At 43.3% G+C, this 21,675-nt stretch overlaps 1 protein-coding gene across 18 annotated transcripts in view; it reads right to left on the bottom strand.

The window, feature by feature from the left end:
* Positions 1-21,675, bottom strand: part of LOC1270512 (gastrin/cholecystokinin type B receptor) — a 39,753-nt gene that overhangs the window by 10,661 nt on the left and 7,417 nt on the right. For 12 of the 18 annotated variants that reach the window (XM_061662638.1, XM_061662647.1, XM_061662654.1 and 9 more), the window contains exons 2-3: positions 2,825-3,377; positions 2,608-2,722 (exon numbers count right to left, since the gene is read on the bottom strand). In XM_061662638.1, coding sequence (XP_061518622.1) covers positions 2,608-2,722; positions 2,825-3,377 — 668 coding nt within the window. Of the gene's footprint in view, positions 1-2,607; positions 2,723-2,824; positions 3,378-14,989; positions 15,189-16,615; positions 17,042-21,675 lie in introns of those variants that run through there. The other 6 variants (XM_061662685.1, XM_061662730.1, XM_061662717.1 and 3 more) reach the window with 6 other exon arrangements.

Genomic DNA, 21,675 nt, shown 5'->3' with positions numbered 1-21,675 from the left:
ATCTAGCTTTTAATACCGTCGGGAACTTCCATTTTGTGTATTTCTTCCATCCAGCAGTTGCAAAACACGCGTCACGAGTTCAATCTACCGTACAATTCCGTTTGATCCGTTGTATGCAATCTGCTGAACCGGACGATAAACGTCCGGTCTAGCGACCTATCCACCGAACGAAGCAAACAGACTGGTGGGTGTAGCACACATAGCACAGCATCACTGCACACTTTTATTGCACATTAATGTCGATTTGCAATCGCCCAAAGTGCCTCGGGAGCGGCGGGCTCTGTTTGCTCCCACGATGCGCGGGCTGGAAGTCCGTAAAGTGCGTGGGTGATTTGAGCACCGGAGTTCGGAGTGCGGATTGCGGAAAATGGTACATCATCGCGCTGTCATACAGTACGTGCCTATTGCGCGATGGTAGCATGGTGCGGGACAAGTAGTGCAAATGGATACAGCTTTATTTACTTAGCGCGAGTATGTGGGGGAAACAGCAACAAGGGGACAAAAATGGGGTTTGTTTGTTGGATTTTGTTGTTGTTGGATTCGCCACAATGTTTCGATCACGATTGCCGTGTGCTTGCCTCGTTGGCTGCTAGTGTCATCTACCGTATGGGTCTTGCATGTTACAGCAAAACCATAACACTAATAAATGTGTTACCTTTTTTGCTGTGTTTGTGTTTTTTTTATTATGCTTTGTTGTAACTACCTTGAACACGCTTATGATCATGTCAGATGTAATACGGGTATTTTTATGAGATTACTATTTCAAAACCATACTTTCTTCGCTCTCCTCTCGGGGCTTGATACAATATCACCTCAGATTACACACTCACACAGCTTTTGTTTTAAAAATGTTCGCCAAACAATGATTCTTTGTTCAGGTGGCTACCAACAAAAATGGTGACCGTAGGAGTAAACCAGATGAGGTGGCTGCTCAATTTCATGGCCAACGTTGTTATTGGATTGGAGCATGCCCATACTCAACAAAATAATACCTAGATAAAACATAAGACAAGGTAAAACATGTCAAGCTGTGCGAGAACCAGTATAAACAGCCTAAAGTTAGTCACAGCTTAGTGTAAAATATACATCAAATATAATATACTATATAAATATAAAAAAAAATATTATAAATATAAATATAAAATATAAAATATAAAATATACAATTAGTATAAAATATCTTCTTCTTTTTGGCACAACAACCGTTATCGGTCAAGGCCTGCCTGTACCACTTATCGGAATGGTTTTCAGCGACTTTTGGATAACCCCTCATAGCAGGACCTACGTATGGCGACACTTATGACGGGCATGTTGTTAAGTCGTACGAGTTGACGACTGTACCACGAGATCGGCTAAAATAAAATGTGCATCACAATCCAATAAAATGTACATAATGCATTCGTTGAAATATTTTATAAACTAATTTATGCAAAGTGGGGCATAATTTCCCGAAGTTCATATTGCCGTATTATTGCATGAAGTAGGGACAATAGTAGGGGGAAGAGTGACACAGCTGTCTCAGATAAAGAAGAAAGATTTTTTGTCCCTCATTGGCTCACAACAAAATTGAGTCTTTTAGACCTCATTCTTTTCGGTTAAAATGAGCAGCTCGATTACAGTCAAACCTTTTACCATTTATCAATATTGAAGTTTCGCCTTTCATTTAACAGCTGTGCCTAACTGCGAAGGTCGATTCACCTAAGATCTGAGCTGGATCTGAGTGGACAAAAAAAACTCTGCAGAAACCCGAACACCGGTGCACATGTCACCAAATTACCCTGAGTGTTTGGCAGAATGGGAATGCGACATTGTTCTTTCTCACCTAGCACCAACCACATGGTAATGAGAACTCAAAATATATAGCTCGGCAGCCCGTACACTTAAAAAAACCCCGCCAGTCAATCTTTTAAGCGCTCAATCTGTGGATTATACCTTCATCAGCGATTGCATAATAAATTCTTAATGAGCCACTCACGCCCCAATGCACAGCACGGGGACGAGTAGGAAGTTCGTCAGCGATAAGCTAAGTAAGTGCGGGTCGTGTACGGGCTGGTAATTGGACCCCGAGCATAGTTGCACCGGGGCAATTTCCGAGGCGCAGAACATTCCCAGTCTCGCATACCCCGAATCCACTCAATCAGCCAAATTTGTGTTTAACGTAAGCTTTCTGGTAGCATTTTTTGTCCTCTTTCCCCTTACATTACCATCGTCTTCAATTTATCTTCATCACCCCTCCAGAAAAAGCACTGAGGGAGCGCGTAGAGAATATTGCGTTGCTTCGCTTCCGCTCCACCATCCGGCGTGCTGACGGCTAATCAACAGCCAGAAAACGGCGACGGAATCGAGCACCTTCAAAAGCACGTCCATAACGTAGGCAAGAGGCACCTTGTCCCTTTAAAAAGGCTTTGGCGATACGGCAGGTTGCATAGGTTTCCGGCGCAGCGCAGAACGTATTGGGCGAGCAGTGGAAATGACTTCGATATCTTGCGTCCCTTGTGGGTGGGGATGGGGTGCTCGGATGTGATGGCGAATAGTACGCTTACATACTTATGAATAAAAGAAACACACTAATGGAATCTGCGCCTGAGTGGCGGCGACACTATCTTACCTTGGAAATATGGTATTAATTTGCACATGACGCTACCGAAGACGAACCTCCGCAGCACCTGGCCGGCGAGTGTAAACGGCATGCAGAAGACACCGAGCAGCAGATCGGAAATTGCCTGCGTTTTTCCCAAGAAACAAAAACAAAAAACACGAAAATGCGAAGTGTCAGTAACGTTTACGATGCGTTTGCTCCGGTGCTGCTAGTGCTGCGTCCCTACCAGATTCAGCAGATATACGTTGGTGACCGTGCGCATCCGTTTGTTTTGGGCGAGCGTTAAAATTACCAGCAGATTGCCGACGACCGACAGCAAGAAGATAATGGCGTACAGGGGGATGATGAGCTGATTCTGGAACGTGCCGTCGCCGCCGCGCGAACCGGCCGTGCCCGTTCCGGTGGCTGGCGGCAGATTACCGGCCGCACTGCGCCCGTTCCCGGACAGGTTGTGGGTGCCGACCACAGTGGCGGAAATGTTGTCTCGGAGCAGCTCGCCAAGCGCAAGCGACAGGTTGGTACCGTACAGCTCGTCACCGTAGTCGCCGGCCATGCTGTTGGGCGGACGGTAGAGGAGACTGCCCGGACCGAACAACAGGTCGTACTGGGTGAGTTCGGTTGGGGCCGTCGGTGGATCCCTCAGCTCGATACCGTACACGAACGGGCCGTCGGTCATTCTCAGACTGAATAGGCTGGGCGGACACCCCTTCTCTTTCTTTCGCTCTGATTTCTCGAAACGAAATGTCCGCCGTTCAGCAGCAACTAACTCAATGGAAAAGCTGAAAGTAAAACATACAAAGTAAACCAGTACATTCAAGATGGTGTCATTAGAAACAGCGAGGCTAATTTCTCAGCAAAATGGACGTGCGCCCTAATCGAACCTTACGTCGGGGGATCGCCGCGGAGAAAGCTTGGTGTTTTGTTATCTATCCCTAAAGTCTACCACAATTAGCATCTTCAGGCGGCAACTCACTAACAAAAGTACGCATCACTTTGTCAATCGCTTCTCGCTGGCTTCGCACAAAAGGAAATGACAGTTTCAGTTACAGTTCTGCTCGCGTCACAGTTTGCGATAGGACAGGCCACGCAACGAATAAAAACCTGCGAATCGCGTGGCGTAATTGATCGCTTGGACACAGATAAGTTAGTGAGGGATCCTAGTTGAGTAATTCACGTACAGAGTGGGATGAATTAAATTTATCTCGAAATAAGATAGAGAGTGTGCAAACCGACTACAGGGGCAATCGAGATTGAACAGTTGGGAAGAATTTTAACCATTTCCTGGTGAGCGACTCGCGTGGTTTGATGTAGCCAAGTCAACTGAAGTCTACCTGAATCACCCTATACCGTACTCTGTTGAACGATTGAGCAAAGAGTGTCGTCTTCGCGCATATTCCTAACTAAGCCAGCAAGCCCAACAACACGAAAGACGCAGAATGTATCCGGTACATGACAATGAAGTTAATGGCTGAAAATTTTATTGACTTTGTTCGTACCGGGATGAAATTTTTCGATTTTAAAACCCGAGCACCGAGCTCCAAGGTCCCCCAAGGACCTTCAATGAGCCTCCAAACCTGACAACCGTCGCATAACAGCTGTCGGCATTGGCAAGATCGTCGATTTATCTTGTCTCCGTCGGGAAATACTACGCTTGGTAGCTACTCAAGAATTTAATAGCTAATTGATTAATGTTCCGATTAGAATTGTGGTAGAATTACCCCGGTATTGTTGGCGTTGCAGGTTCTAGCGGTAGCAGCCCGCCATGTGCCGTCACCCGTGTCATATCTCAATTGTCTTGGCAGAGAAACCCCCGGACGGGAAAAGGGGTACCGCTCGCCCCAATATATTTGTTTTATTTCCAACCGGAGGATAATGCGTGTACTTTAGTAGCGTTCCTGCTATCTAGATTATTAGTCACGCGTTTGTATACGTCTGTGTGCCCGGTGGTGCGCAGAGCAGCTCTAGAACAAACAGCACGCAAGAACACCTACCTCCATGAAGTCATCAAAGGTTTCCTGGGCGAAAATGGCCTAGTCCTCCTATATTTCCTAACCATCTTGAACAGAGGAGCATGCCCGCTGGCGGTAGTGGTGTGAGATGTGGTGAAAAGAAAAGTTTTACTATCACTAGAATGTTGTCTCCTCCCTCGGCACCCATCTTCCTCCTACTTTCTATCTTATCAGCCTCCATTGTCGGATGAAGAATACAAGCCTTCCCTAACTCCGTATCCCTTTCACACTGCAGAAAAAAACTCTCAGTACGGAAGCCGTGCAAGGTGGCCGAAAGGCTTAATGCCACTCATCACTTTGTCTTGCCTTGGTATCGGGTTAATGTCGCAAAGATTCTTCCCCGTCCCTTCGGGTCCCGCGGGAAAGCCACAGACTATCGGTATCAGAGTGGCATCCAACGGAACGATGCTAATAAATAAAACGAAATGGATTCTGTCCTTGTAGTAGTGGCACCCGACACATACACACACATGCATGCGTACTAAAGCCTGCCAAGGCGGGAAAAAGGGATCGACTCGAGCACCCATTTAATGGCGTCCTTTTTGTCGACAACACTATACATACCGTTCGCTTCTGTTTGTAGTGACTTGCCCCACAGCAGCGGTGAAGTCTGCATGACGTATGTTTTCCGCCTACGCACCTCAAAAAATGCGAATGGATGCTGTTGTGGTCTACCGGACACATAACCCCAAAACACTGCATACTCTTCTAATGAACAAATCGGTCTGGCAACGAAGAACCGCAAGGATGTCTTAATTTGCTAAAAACTAGATGCTTATCACACTTGTTTGTGGTCCCTAGCCTCAATTCCCAGCAATAACCACAAAAAAGCAAATAACATAAAATAGGCGAAGGATAGCCTTTCAAGTCCAATTTAATCTCGACCTCGGCTCCTTCGGGCGTTTGTCTCCATCCCCAACTGTGTACACACTTACATCCCGACCAGTATCTTAAGGCTGAAAGCGGAAAACTTTTCATTTTTAAACACTTGCCTGGTGGGGTTATACGTTTCCTGGCCGGGAGGGACCACATTTGCCCAGGCAAAGGGCAACTAGCTTGAGCCGGAACAAAAACGGCTTCCCCCTAACTGGGGGTTTTGTGTTGTGTCATCGGAGTTTGGGGTTAGTTGCTCGGTGTAGCTCAAATTATACAACAAGAATGTGCACCCAACCTGCCCGGGGTGTCCGTAAATCTGACTCATTTTTGGATATCGCGGAACTTAGCAAAGGATGACAGAGCGCTGGCTGGGAGTCTGGGGATTTTGCCAAGATTTTTGGCGGTGCCATTGATCCTACGCTGGATGTAGCGAAACTTCTACCGAATAAATGGTTCCGCTTCCCCCACCGCAATATCGGATGGGGTTTTCTCTTCTCTGGATTAGGGGGCGGATTTCTCCGTTACTTTCCACACACGACATCACTTTCCAATTTTCTTTATCGGGGCTAGATCGAACTGCATCATTTCGGCTTCTGTTCAGTTGCAGGCTCCATCCGCGTTTATTGCGGTCGTCGTCGTCATCGAAGGGGGAAACTGCGGAGGCACTGCGATGAGCGCAGACAAATCAAACTCTACAGGCGCTACGTGCCCGTGCTGTTGTCGCCCATAATCTTCCGGACGAATTTCTCGCTGTATGCTGCGAGATAAGCTCCCAGCCCCAGACAAAGGCCGCTTTGGAAAGAGCTGCCCAAATAGACACTCGCGCGCGGACCTATCAAAGAGGATCCATTTGCTCGATGGAAGAGGCTTAGTAACAGCCGTTGGAAAGTATCATGTGCGTGCGATGTTTGGGCTTTACAGACTTTACCCCACTGCGTATGTGTGAGTTAATGTGGTTCCAACGTGTGCTGCCTTTGCATGTTGATATCCATATGTCGCGCTTCAATCGCACACCATTGAGCAAAAACCCCTTCCTCTGTGACGATTATTCGCCCCAGCTACCCGGTCTGATTGCGATGGGTTTACAAGGCGGTTATTCAGCTCCCTAGCAACAGCTACGTCGGTGGGAGGTTGTTCAACAGCATGCCAGAAGTAAAAGAGCAGCGGAGTAGGAAGCGAATGCTTCACGTTCACCGGTGTTCTCCTCGCACTTCAAGTAGGTTCAGAAAAAGTGCTAGATATCCTCCCCGATAGGACGTCCCAGAAGTACGATCCATTTTTTTTTTGCTTTCGTGTTGGCTCTTCCAAACGGGCCTTTAACTTTGCACACGCAAGGTGAGCGAACTAGGCTTGTTTTTTCTCTTTTTTTTGCAGGCCAATACGCCATAATTTACGCACCTTAACTTAACCTCTACCGATCTCCCGTGACACTTCAAGTTGGTCGTGGTTGTAAAACGGATTTTGCGACTCGGGCATCAGGGGAGCTATCGGAGATCAGTCTGTCACGGAGTTTACAGGGCCTGGCGAGCAGATAGCAACCGTGCCATAATTAATCTTGTGTGCCTTCTGTATCTTCGTATTTTTTTTTTCTTTTTGTCATACATTTCCCTCACTAGAGGTATCCCCGCGTTCGGAATGTATGTGAGATTTTTATCATGATTTATCGTAATGTGTGGTGGCTGGTATAATAAATAGCACCTGTGTGGTTTTCGACCCGTCCACACTTCTTCTATTCCCCCTCCTTGGCGTGTTTGTACTTGGGTAATGAGCTAAATTGGAATACTTTGAGATACTAGTGTCAGTTTAGCGAATGGTACGACGATTGCATGGGCGTACAAAAAAAAAACTCTCCCAATAGTAAACAAATCAGTGTCATAATGAATTTATTTCATTATGCGAGGTGAGTGAGCGCTGAATTGCGGAGAAAGTCGATGTTGGGGTTCATTTCATATAATATTATGGCAGTTTGCTTTCAAAGGCATTCTGTAAATTTTTTCACGTGCACTCAAGGTGGATTAACCGTCATGTGTACAACCAAAAAACAGTACGTAACCGTACAACCGCCTACCCGGGTAGGCCATACATTTTGTATGGAAGAGTGATGTTTATCGTGGGTTAAAGCGTATATCTTTTGAGTTATTTGTAGATTTGAATGAAAATGTTCTTATAGGTTCATAATAATGTTTTATAACATATCGTACAAATTAGAATTCTAAAAATCCTATCAAGATTTTTTTCAATCAAAAATATGTTGTAACTCTATAACCCCAACCGGCCAAGCTGCATGTTTTGAGTGAATGATTAAGTCTGTGCCGGTTGGTTTCCGCATACAAAATATAGCAAATAGAACAGATTTCTTGGTAACCGAATGCGTTTTTGTATGTGTTTTGATTATTAAGGAAAAAATCAGTATGATTTACGAAATAGTTGATAATTGTGAATCGCAGGAGATTTAAAATCAATTAAATCACAATATCAATTTCATTTTAATTGCCCATGCCCCACTTAAATATTGAGCAATGAATGTAAAATATATCAAAAGCACACAATACATTCACGAAATAACACTGCAATTATTCTTATTTGTTTGTTTCAATATGCTCTATATTCCACCACCTGGTTTCTTTAATCCACCGTGCATGCACTGTGCAAACCGACTTGCTGTTCATCGTATAAACTACGCCTAAAAGTATGCAATCAGTTTGTGTTAGGAAACCGCTATTCCATAAATTCCCAATTGACATTTTCGAGCACGAATAATCGGGAATTCGAGCAAATTCCCTTAAACTGAAGCCTTAAACTTCCCTTAAACTGCACCAGTTTAAGGGAATTTAGAAAAAGGCCTTTAAAATCAACTGTGAGGCGGCTTTTTCGTTGTTTTCTTTTAGATTCGCTCGGAAATGATGTTTCCTATCGTTATAGTTGATCATGTAGCCATTTTATACATATATAATATCGATTTTTTATAAAATAACATCACACAAAATTTGCTTTTGTTTTTCATAAAAAATCAAAGCTACGAATGTTAAATGAGCTCGACGACATCGTCAATCGATAGTAAAAAGTCTAATTTACGAACTCACCAAATCTTAGCGCTTTCAACTCACTCGATCACACACAAATCTACAAATTCAGGCGTATCGAGTACTAATCGAGCAGATATGGGAAAACAATTTCGAGCAAATGTCACTTGGGTTCAAACGTTTTGCCAAGCCTCACTGAGTGGCCGCCTTAAAGTAAGCAAGACATACGGCAAACCCCCGTTCTTAAAATATTAATTATTTGCTAAACAAGGTTCATCAAGCAGGCCTTACTGCCTACAATTCCAACTGTTGCACAAATTGATGGTTATTTACACGTATTGATGACTGTATTGTCGGTCGAGGCGCTAATTTCGATAAAAGATTCAGCTAACCTTTATCAACCAGGGGTGCGTTGAATATGCGTCCAATTTGCTGGAAGCCTGCACCCAAACCGATTTAATCAGATTAAATCATGCGTATCGCTTGTTTACAATAAGCGCCTGGATTGCAGCTATTGAAAGGCGTAATCAATAAAAAGCGCTATTGCAAGCTCATCAGTTCGACAGAAGGAGGGCCACACTGACTGGGCAATTATTACTGGCCCCGTTCATTTACGTTGCATAATCACTTATTGTTAGCAAACATCGTTCAATGTTGTATTCATTCTACTGGAGGCGCATAGCGTGAAACCAGAGAACCCGTCATGACGGAAATTGCTCGCAGCAATGAGCCGTATTGCGTGCTAGAGCAGTGCTCTCCAACCTTTTTAGGATTGCAGAACACTTGGGTTTGAATATACATTAGCCGCGGCCCACATCCATTGAGAGCATACATTTTGTAGGCTTAGTTCAAATTTTTTGATCAAAAATATATCTAAATCTTATTCTAGACATTCCTGTAGAAAATTTAATATCCATTGTGGGAAAAAAATTACGATATGTATAGTAATGACGTTTTCTTTTTCAAAAATTGTTTCATAAATTGTTGTTTAGTAACAACTGTTAACGCCTCGAACCACAGGTTAGAGACCATTGAGCTAGAGTGTGACGAAAGGTTGAATGGCTTACTTGAAGAAACGTTGCTCGCCCCCTTGGAGAGCGTCCTTTACCATAGCTCATTATTTTCGATCCAAGCAACGCGGTTTCCTCCGGCAGCGGCTTCCTAATGGAAAACCGAACGAATAAAGGAGGGGGATAACTCCGGCTCGTCATTTTCAATTTCGTTTCTTCTTCTTCTTTGGCACAACAACTGATTCAATATCGTTTGCTTTGTTTCATTTTTTGTATGCTTGTGTGTGAGTATGAATCTCTCTTCAAAGTGTAGCTGCTGTTTATCCTTTGTTCGTTTGGCAAACCACGCTTGGCGTTGACGCTAGCAGCTTTTTCACACTCTTTTGTAGGCGAGGGCGGTCAAGATAGCGTAAATCGTTAATTAGTTTACAAGAGGATGCTCGGCCCCTGGGTTAATCGGAGCGAGGCGAATCGGGTTGCCAACAGCTATTTCAGCAGCTTTTATCCGCGTTAATCATATCAAACCCCACTGAGCTTTCGCTTAACGCATCCGGACAGGTGGGCCGACGTACGGTGGTACAAGGGCGAATCTCACCGTACGCGGACTGTGGCAACGGAGACCGAAAGCACAACGACACGAGATTGGTCTGCGTAAAGGATTTTGAGTCATTTTTTCTCTCACGCTTCTTCTCCTTCGCTCGGTATCTCCAGTGCTGCCGCTGCTGTTACCATTTCACACGCATTGCCTCAGGCTGCTGGTGAGGTTAAGTAGCACAGTTACCCGATAGCCTGGGGACGTTGAACGATTGACCCGGAGCTCGGGAGCGGCATCGTTCAATCTACCAGTTCTTTAACCTTTTCACTTCCACACAGTTCTACACTCACGCAAAAAAAACACACTCACACAAACTCCCAACCCGAATACGAATATCAACTAAAAGGAACAGATAGGTTATCTACGATAAATCCCATTTTTTGGCATTGATGACCTTCGTTTTCCGATGGAATTCAATTTTGTCGGGCTCCGTTCCCGCGGAACGTTGTGTATCGTTCAAGTTATATCGCAAAAAAGACTACATGAGTGTGTGTGCATTTGCCTGTGTGTGTGTAAAGTAGATATGAAGATACCAAGAAAGTCGCCAACGCTGTTAGTTAGATACAGAGTTATGTTTTTGTTTTGCGTTTCCGCTTGCCTTTTTGCAGTTGACATGTTTTGGATAAATCTCGCCATCGGGCTTGATTGGTATAAGGGATACAATTAGCGGAGGCATCAGGGAAGGCCTACTTCGATAACTTGATGAGGCGAGCACGAATCCGTCGATCAGTGCTTGAAGTTTGACGAGCTATGCTGGGCCATGGTTTGGCAAAAGTCACACAGACGAGCAGGAGCCATAAAACACACCATCATAATTATTATTTCGAGTATTCTTTACTATCCTTGATGTAATTGAGCAAGAGCATCCAAGTAGTTAACATGATAAGGTAGCTTTTATTCTGCTCAAACAGACGTCCCAAAAGTCCTCAGCCGAATAGCACAGTCGCATTAGCACGCACTGCCAAATCAAGCAGCTTAAGAATAACGCAAGCGTGGTCAAGTAGATTATTACGTTTGATAGGCAACAGAATAGAAGTATTAACGTCTCCTGTGAACTGGCCTCAACATGTTACGGGTTAGCGTACCGTCATATGATAATATACTTTATCACTTATCTATCGCAAACTGAATTACATTTTTACTTAAATTTGTATTGAAAACATTAAATATGGCATTTGCAACATTTACAAACGAAAAAAAAACTTTGTTTACACTTTTCGCATTAAAACAAAACAATGAGTGGCATCGCGAATGAAAATCGTCAAAATAAACAAAGGTTAAAAAAGGAGACATCTGTTCTAATGCAGTGTTTTATGGTCAAATTAACAATCGGAGTAGGCTAAGAGTAGTTTGTTTTCCAGTTAAATTGCGGTGTGTCTAGTGTGTATTTGTGTATATATGAATGTGTATTTATGGATTTGCATATTTTATACTAACAACATACTCGCCATGGGTTCAAGTCCCGAATGAATCATGCCTCTATACGCAGTCCTTTTCCCATACAGACTATCCTGCTATGGTTAAAACATATGTCACTAAAAGACAAGCCCACTAGTGGTAGAGGCAGGGCTTGATCAGCGACAGTTATTGTGCCAAAGAAGAAGAGGAAGAAGAAACGATTGTTGAATGATATGTTGTACAAAGTTGTGCCCGTTACGTAGTCACTTGTCTGTAGGCTATGTGCCCACTTTCTTCATCCAGCGTTACAACTACTACGCGGTCTTCTCCTGTTGCATGAGTGTCCTACAACTACACCACCAGACACCATTTTGACCTATCATCTTAAGGCGGAATGGAGCATCTGAAGAAGTCCGTGAGTCGAGAATTAAGGCTAAATATGGAAATTACTCGCATCCTACACGGTCGCTTAGTCTTGATCCGCCATACATCTCCGGGATCAGTGACCTGGAGTCATTCGGATCGGCCCGAAAAGCTTAGTAAGTACAATAAAGCATAAGCGACTCCGAGGTCGGGTCAAGTCAAAGTAGGTTCAAGGCCCGACCTGAACTCGTTGCACCAACAGATCGATGTCACTTATGCTTCATTGCACCGACTGTCCTGTACCACGGATCGCACTTGATTTCGATTCCGGTCTTACACTCAAGCTGCACCCCTGGGTCGGGATGGATTCAGATAGACTCGCATCTGATTCCAGATTGCGTCGTGAAATGAATAGTTTCACTCAGTTTTATAGCTGTTGTAGTGAAAGTTCTTGTTGATACTTACAACTTACTTATCAGGCAAATTACTTACTACTTACGGTCTTGGCTATACGGTCTTGGCCTGCCTCAAGAGTGTTCGAAACCGCTCACGGTGTCGCGCCTTCGTCTGCCAAAACGAGCTTACGGGATAAATCGTCCGTTTCCATGCGTACAACATGGCCAGCCCACCAGACCCTGGCGAGCTTGATACGCTGCACGACAGTGAGAGCGCCGTATACGTCGTATAGCTCGTCATTATAACGGCTCCTTCAATGTCGTTCCCCACATACGGCAAGAGTCCTTCTGAGCATCATCCTCTCGAACGCGGCCAGAAGGTTTTCATCAGATTTGGACAGTGCCCATGGCTCAGAGGCGTATGGGAGTACCGGTACTATATAGGTGCTATATAGCAGCAACTTCGTCCGTCGCGACAGGTTTTTTGAGGTGAACTGCTATCTCAGACTATAAAATGAACGGTTGGCAGCCAGCGTCCTTGCACGCAACTCATCGATGTTATTATCGGAACTGACCCTTGATCCGACGTAAGTGAATTCTGGGACGACTTAAAAAGTACGTTCACCTATCTGTACGTCACGCCTACGTTAGTTTGGGACTTACGTCGGTCGGCTTCTGCTACATAGGAGAGCCGCAGACCAATGATGACTATATGATCAACGTATGCCAGGATCTGGGTTGACTTATAGAAGATGGTTCCTGAAGTCTCCACTCTCCAGTCCCGGATGGCCCTCTCTAGCTCGAAGTTGAATAGGAGATAGTACCTTTGGTGGTAGCAAAAGACCCTGAGGGATTTCCATCCACCTTCACTTGGCAAGTGACGTTGGTCATAGTCATTCAAACTAGCCTTATCAGTTTGGCTGGAATTCCAAAAGAGCTCATAGCGTCGTATAGTTTTACCCTGGCTATACTATCACATGCAGCTTTTAAGTCAATGAAGAGATAGTATGTTATGTGTATTTTTTTCTCCAATATCTGCCGCATGGTGAATCTTGCCTCGTTGATATGGCCGGTATGATTTATTAACAAAACATAGTGCAAAATCATAATTAATGCAGGGGACTCTCAACCGCAAAGAGATTGAGATGAACATTTGTTTGTGAGAGAAGGAAAGGTCAGTTTCCAGTTGCTGGAAACCTTAAATGTTTATAGATTTTCAACTTTAACCAAATGGGTCTTAAAAAAATTAGCTATTTTTATTTATTTTATATTATTTAAGTTGCGAATTTTATTTGTTCACGCAATCATAAATTTAAAAAATCCTAAATAAACAATGTTTTCAAGTTAACGACAACTCATTTAACTCTAGAAGATTCACATTAGATAATTCAGGTTGTTGAGTATGTTGAGCTTAAAGAAACAATTCATCTTGAAGAAACTAAATGTCAGCAAGATTTCACTGAAGTATATACTACTTTGAAGTTTATACAACTTCAATTGCAAAATGCACCAAAAATAGCGATTTCTGTCTATCTCTTTGCTCTCGTCACTGGATAGTGTTTACAGTTCGTGTTCTAATCATCTTGATATATGTGTCTACCCCCCGAAATCCTATTTTTTCATGCGACCAAGTTACGGTAACCTGAAGCAGCTACGACAAAAGAATTTCAAATTCGTTTGCCGTCTAGTTTGCTCCGAAATTCAGTGCATTAAAGCATAGTCTGGTGTTGAACACCATTTTAAATTAGTTCACCAATCCCGCCAGTAATTTGATTTCGAAGTGCACCATGGAACAGTGCTATTCGTCGTAGGTTTCGTGATGAGTCGTTTCTGCTACAAGAACCAATCGAACCGTGCAGCAAATCCGTTTGCAACCAATAAAAAGTTAGGGAAAGTGCGCACATGTTCAAACAGGTTGCCGAACGAAGTTCATGCCGTGCTAACATCCTTTCAAAGGAACGGCAGGCGATGGGAGAAAATGCAAACAAGGGAAAACTAACATGCGTCCAGCAGATTTTTTTCCGAGCTGCACCATTTCAGCTTAATTACACTGGCCGCACCTTTGGTGGCGCAAACTAATAACAACAATAGAAAGTTTGTTGCTTTACCGAATCCAAGCTACTGCCTGCACTGATTTGCATAGCGAAACGAAAAAGTCTTGCAATGAATTATGCATGAATCGTCGCTTTTATTGCTTTACCTGTTTTCGATTTCGATCCCAACATCGTTTCAAGCAAATTGAATAAATAATAAATTATCCCACCGTTCGTCTCACCCTTTCCAACCGAAAACTCCCTGTTCCCTCTCCTAGAACTGGCAACCAAATCAAGCTCGTGTTGCGATGCGTTGTTGCATACGTTTCGAGCGCATCGCGACAGTAAATTGCATACATTACGGCGCTATCCCTTTCGGAGCAAAACAACCGCACGTGTTGATGCAGATGTACTTGACACCAAGGTTTCTTTTTCTGCTGCCACCGTGTTTTGCTAGGTGAGCGTCATCGAAGACGCAGCACGAAATGTAAATGACCGCAAGGTGAATTGCTTTAATAAAACCGACACCTGATTGAGACGCCCAAGAAGGCATTTAATTACACGTCATGATATTCGCCATTTTTCTCGCTGGCTGGGAGAAGGGCCACGTTTCGTTTGATTGATGATTTTTTTGGTGTAGGGGTGGTTTTATTGATAGATGGATCGGTGTTTTCACCTCATTAACTTACCCGACAATCACAGCAATCCTCAAGTGGTGGCCAAGCAGCGAGCGTTGGGCTTTTAACTGGAGGATTATAGCTGTTCTTTTTCTAAACTCTTCACCACATCACACACTTTTCACTGACCAAATACACTTTATTCTTAAGCACCTGTTCTTGTCATTGTGACTGTGTCATAGCTGCAAGCATTGAAATGTATCTAATCCATCTTTAAAAACAAAACTATGGTGAAAATAACATCGAAAAACCGAAGAAGTATCAAAGCGAAACCGTTGCACTTTTCGGATGCCATTGTATGTCTCCTTTTGCCTGTTATCCTTTTCTATAGTATCCACAATCAAACGTCTAGCAAACCGAGTACAATCAATCAGCTGGATGCACTTTTTAAAGTTACATTTTCTACTGAAACAGCTTCAAAAAGGGTAGAGATTCTAAGTACTGTCTGGTTCAATATTGACAAATCAATTCATTAGCTCCCACACACACACACTCGTGAACAAGCAAAGCGATGAAATTTTTCAGATATACCCACCATCTCACACATGCTCATTAATGAGTCAAATACTCAGTCGTGATCAAAAACTGCCTACAATAGTAGTTTAAATGTTGACTCATTTGATGTACCCACGTTCGAGTGTGTATATGGTTATGCATGAAATGAAGAATTTAGCAATGTTCTCAAGAATATTCTTTTTTTTCTGGGAAATTTTTGATTGCTTTCGGACTAAAATTTGAACGTACAAGCAGTTTTTTGTTAATTTTATAATGAGATTTTGAATCTCCTCACACTTCGCACGCGATCAGCAAAAAAAAATCCAATAGAGGACTCGTTAGTCTAGCAGTTCTATATCATAAGATCCACTGTTTCACTTTCCGGTTCGGTGAAGCTTTTACTGTAAACACTTGCGATGCTGGTTCCTGGGGTTTTGGTTAACAAAAAAATAATTAGAAAAAAAATCACCAACTACCGTTTGATTGATGGGCGTATGTGAGCCGGGCTCATCGCTTTTGATAGATAGTCACCCGATTCCGGCGAGTTCATTGCGGTTTTCTGTCATTGCGGTACGAGCTTTTCATCACTAAGGTCAGAAAGACCATTCTTTTCACGACCCACTGGCACGCACGCGACCGCCTGAACCGCATCGGCACGTTACGGGAGAAGGAGGAGGAAGAAGTGTCCTGTTAAGCTTTCAACTTCCCCAACGAGCACACCCGGCGGAGTTATATGAATTGCGTTATGCTGCAGAAACCCTTTTTTTCTCGACTTCCGGACACCCGATCCCCGGGGGAAAACGGAAACATCATTATTCTTCTGTACGCGTGTACGCCTTACAGTTACTCACACACAGACACGAACAACCAATACGTTGCAATATGCAGTGCAACAAATTGGGTTCGCGCTGGCTTACATCCTTTTACATTTTGCCACGCGTAATAGATGCCGAAGGAGTTTCTGAACCTTCAGTTTGGAGCATTAGGACCGAAGATCCTTCTTCCTGGAGATGTGTCCGCCACAGGAATATGTGCTTCCGGTTTGCGTAACATTTACGAAATCGAAACCACCTGCCGCATCTATACGCCAGCCATAAAAATTTGATCCCAACTATTAACCTCACACTTCCTACACCTTCTTACCCAACGTAACTTGTCACATACCGCAAGATTTTTTATTTCCCTCGGTTGCAATAAAAAGCACACGTTCGTTGCCACCAATCAACACACCGTTTCGAACGGTCCGGATGTATAACTGAAGCGTACACCTCGGTCTAACCGCCGCTGCTGTTGCGTTTGAACCATTTGACGCCCCCGAGAAAGACGCAACACACTGTGGCGTGTCATACACGACCTCCTGCGAACGAAACGATACTGAATCCCCTCAGCGTCGACAACTGTCTTGACGGCTTCTAGCGCGCGAGCCGACATCCTGGCATCAGTTGCTTCGGCTTCCGTTCGGGCGCGCTTCGGCTGGTGGCGCTTTGCACTGCTCTGCCTGCCTGCGGTGCTGGAACTTTCCCTTTCTTTTCAATGCAAACGCTTCGATCTGGATTGCCAGGATCAGTGGGGAAGATCAAAACAAACAAATGTTTGTGTCAAAAATTGCCATTCTCATCCTGGGGATGCTTAGTGAAAAAGAAACAAATAAAATACATACATCCGCACACAATGTGCCCGCCCGTACCCATACCTATACCCATATTGAGTGATTCGTGCTTCCGAGTAAGGGTTACAGTTTTGTCACCAAATGATAGTACACACTGATATCCCTCATGTGTCACGCTCCATGTTCTCCTCAGTCTCACACCCACATACACCCAGCGGGAGATTCCTGAAGCCAATGAAACTGGGACATGACCCATTCACCGTCCAGCATCTCGACATCGGTGTGAGTTGATATCCTTTTGGCTTTTGGCCCCCTCCCGGCACTCAGCCCCCTTAATAATCGCCGAATAATTGGCCCGAGTGAAGGAAGACAAAAATAACAACCAAAACAACGGGGAAAGAAAATCAATCAACCAAGATGTGGGGTAGTAGCCGGGATCGAGAAAGCGAGGTGTTAATGTGTGCGACGAAATAGCAGCGGTGGGCGAGCCTACACAAGCCTAACTTACTACAATCCACCAACTCGTTCGGCCACTGGCCTAACCGCTTTTTCTGCAATTAATTCAATAAATTTGTAGCTATACGCGTACCTCCTACGGGTTTGACCTGCCTGCCTACCCTCGTACACTACTCCTTTGGTGTTCTGTTTTTCTTGTGTAATTCCCGGAGTGGGTCCGAGTCAACTGACCGACGCATCGGGGAGGAAGGTTCGCCAGAGGAGAGAAAATTCATCCTTCGTATCGGTAAGCAGAATCCCTTGGAACACTTTCCTATGCAAACATACCCCTTATGGACATGTAAGAAGAATATAACACTCAGAAAAGCTTTTTAAGCCAGTGGCTCTCAAGTAACATCCATTACAGAGTTTTTTCCTTCTTTTTTTTATCCAAACTGTACTAACGCTAACTAAATGTATCGTACCACAAAAGAACAATGATTATCTGATTTAAAAAGCTTTAAAAACTGTAGCTTTTATGTTTTGTTTCATGTAGCATTTCCTGTTACATTAGAGTCGACAACATTGAATTTTCATAAATTATTTGACACTTGTATTTGACGTCAGACACACTTACACTCATATTACACACACTAGGAAATAATCGTAATAATGTGAATTAATTAATAATTAATAATTAATTAATGCTTAATAATGTGAATTTACATAAATAATATTGCCCAATTATATTAATACCCCAATCATCCTAAAATATCGAATATATTAAAGAAGAAAAATAAAATATTTTACTCCAAAGCTTTCAAAGCATCGATTTAGATCCATTTCCCGCTAGGGTATTGATGTCGAAAATGACAAGCTTAAATCGACTCTGAAATCGAAAGAACACGTAGCCATTTTAAATAACAAAACTTTACCCATTTCTATGGAAACCTCGAACAGCAATTAGAAGCAGGATAGTTGAAGTGCAAAGTAAACCCGATTTCCTAAGCAATATTTAACGTCGAGACATCTCGATTGAAAATATAGAATAAGCCTGTATGTTTTCGCTTGAATTATTTGTTTCAGATACATCATTACGCAATTAGTAGGCACAGAGTATAGCCTGAAGCTTATCGCTATTCCACAACATTTCGTGTACAGCTCACAAATGTGAACAAAAAAATAAATAAAAAAGCGTGCCAAAGGTCCGCTATGGGAAGCACTGATACTAGTAGTTCTTGTCTGTACCGAGATCTGCCAGACCTGATTACGTTACCATTTATCGTTGGTTTTATTGGTCATTTAAGCAAATGTTTACTGTTATGATAAAGACTAGTCAACGCCAGTATCTGTTAGTGACTGTGCGTGTGTGTGCGTGTGTGCTCTTTGTTCTATTCTAGGTTGAGTTTTTGTGTGGCTCAGTTGCTTCTTCGGTTGACCACACACGCAGGTGGCTAATCAAGCACGTGGGAATGTTTGCATACACTATCAGCACTCCTCGCTCTTTTGCCTACTCTTTTGCCACTGCGTTGCTCACACACGACACGCAAACAATTGGCAATCATCAAATGAAGATCAAATGAGAGATTATCGTGTGCCTACAACTCTCGTTGGAAAATAATTGCAGCTACTACCAGATGGTTACTGCCTCTGTTGATCCAGATGCCTTCTGATTCGGTTACATACCTATACGCCTGGACATAGGTGCAGTTGGCCACATATAATGTCTTGCGCGGCTTTTGGACCGGGCGGTAATAGTCGAAATGAAACGGAATTGCTAAGCATTAAGCATGAAATTGAGCCGTGGCCTGCCTCTTCACCCGTCGGCAGGTTAAGCGATACCCAGTGAAATTGGATCCGATTCTCTTATGTTTCTATTTCGCCCGTTTGTTTACAGATTTCGCCTTCTCGTAGAGTACTGACTGAGTTGGGTGTCCTTTCTATATGCGTATGTGTAAGTGTTTTTTTTTTCTTTCTTTCTTTTGTTGCAACTACCCCCTCAGTACTTGCCGGTGTTAGAACGTTTGCAATAAAATTGATGATTGGATAGTAATTTCGTCGTGGCACTCGCAGGCATGCGATGTTTCTAGGGTAAGAATAGGGAGTGGAGAAGAAAGTATACATAGGAGCTACCAAAGGTCGCAGTTAATTATCATCACACTGAGACGCGTTAGCGGAGAGGCGCAACCAGCAATCGTAAAACACGACATAATTTCCTGCGTGACTTCGGGCTTTCTTCCATGTATTGAACAACCAAGGTCTTTGCCTTTGGTCGGTGCGAGATTTCCGAAGCGAAGAGAGATTAGTTCGGTAAAAATAACAACCATAAAGAAGGGAGAGGAAAAAAAAAACAAAGCAAAGTAACAGCTCCTCGGATTTTGTGTAAAGCTCCTTGAATTACTCGGTCCATCCGGGTACTCGGAAGACTAGCATTTTTATTATTCTATATCTTGAAGCTTCGGATTAACTTGTTAAACAATCTTACGGAGAAATTTATCAATTTCATTTAACTTAAATTAAAGAAATTAGTTCGCATCATCCAGCAGATGCTGTGAACAATAGCTGTTTGAACATATTTCATGGTTTACTCTAACATCAATGATAAGGATATTTTGGCAAATAAGCAGATCGTCCTATTGAGCACTGGTTTGCATAAATTGATAAATAACATATAATTGTAGAACAAACATCACTAATTGTCCCCAATGCGACAGGCACTGTTCCGCAAATTTCACACCTACCGAGCCATTGCCCAGATTGCATCAAATAGGCCGAGGTCCATTCTTTGCATACCACAACATAAAATATAAAACATAACATGATTGCTGTGTCCCACACATCGCACGATGGAAACATTCTGCTATTTTCTTCGTACCATTGAACGATAGCAAACCGTTAATGTGTGATTTTTTCTACCGGAAAGCTTGTTTTTTCTCGCTAGCGTCTGCAATGCATCGTCTGTGATCCTTTTGTAAGATCAGAAGTCAACCTTTTTGCAGCTGCTACATAAAAAAACGTAAACAGTATGTAAAATCAACCACCGTAACAAGCATCCGTGGAAAAAAAGCAAAATCTATTCGCTTTTCCAGTTCGATAAACACTGGTGAAATCTAAATGTTTGTGTTTGAGGGGAAGGTAGATCCTTTAAAATACTCTTTGAACGACCCACAACTAGCAGAAAATGCACATCGCGCCCTAGTAGCTTCAAAAACTAACATGCCCAAACGTACAGAGTGCAAACCTGATTATATGATTCCTAGAATCGTGGTCCATCCGCTAGTATCAAGAAACGCATTGCTTGGTAGCACATCAATAGAAATGAATGAGCGCCAACACACGACAGGAGCAAAACTGGTAGTTTGTGAACGATGCTATTATGATACCGTTCGCAAGAGAAACCTCCTAGCACTCCACACTCAAGAACCAGTTGCTTAAATCGCTCTAATTCGTCTCATCGTTTCTCGGACGCGATGGTGGTCCTGTCTGTTCGGCAGGTCACATTAGTGATGCACGTTGCGTTCCGAACCTGCCAGATGCGATCCGTTCCAGCATGCAAGTATCCAGACTGCGATCCTCTTTGCTTTGGGCCAATTTGCTGTAAACAAAACATACAGGTCAATTTGAACCTGTTTCTCTCAGAGTTCTTTTCGATCCGACCTGCAACGTTCGATTATCTACTCTGTTTCATACGACGGGCCGGTTTGTTACGTACAAAGCAAGCAGGTTAAATTTGAACCTTTTCCTCTCAGCGTTAATTTCGATCCAGCGTACATACGACACCCACGGGCCTGCCCATACTCGAATACAGAGTCGATAGCATACGTTTATATGTTCACAATTAACGTAAAAGGGATAGAGCTTATACCACGAACGTACCTGAAAGGTATGCATGCTTCATTCATCAGCATCTGCAGGCAAGGACAAAGCAAAAAATACACAAAAATTTAAAGAGACAATTCTACGCGAGTGGTAAACTCAATGAAATAACTGCATCTCTTCTACTATATTATTAGTATTGGTGCATTATTTGGGCAGGATTGTGGCAATCAATGAATTGCTATGTGTTGGGTTCTACGATTCTTCGTTGCGCATGTATCTTCATTTAACGCAGTTGAATTTTTGCCTGTGGTTTTCTTTCTGGAACTAACTACTTGCGGTG

This window comes from Anopheles gambiae, chromosome X (genome assembly GCF_943734735.2).
Source record: "Anopheles gambiae chromosome X, idAnoGambNW_F1_1, whole genome shotgun sequence".
In the NCBI taxonomy this organism is placed as follows: Eukaryota; Metazoa; Arthropoda; class Insecta; order Diptera; family Culicidae; genus Anopheles; species Anopheles gambiae.
The sequence above is the reverse complement of the archived record's forward strand: the minus strand, read 5'-3'. Positions and strand labels throughout refer to the sequence as shown.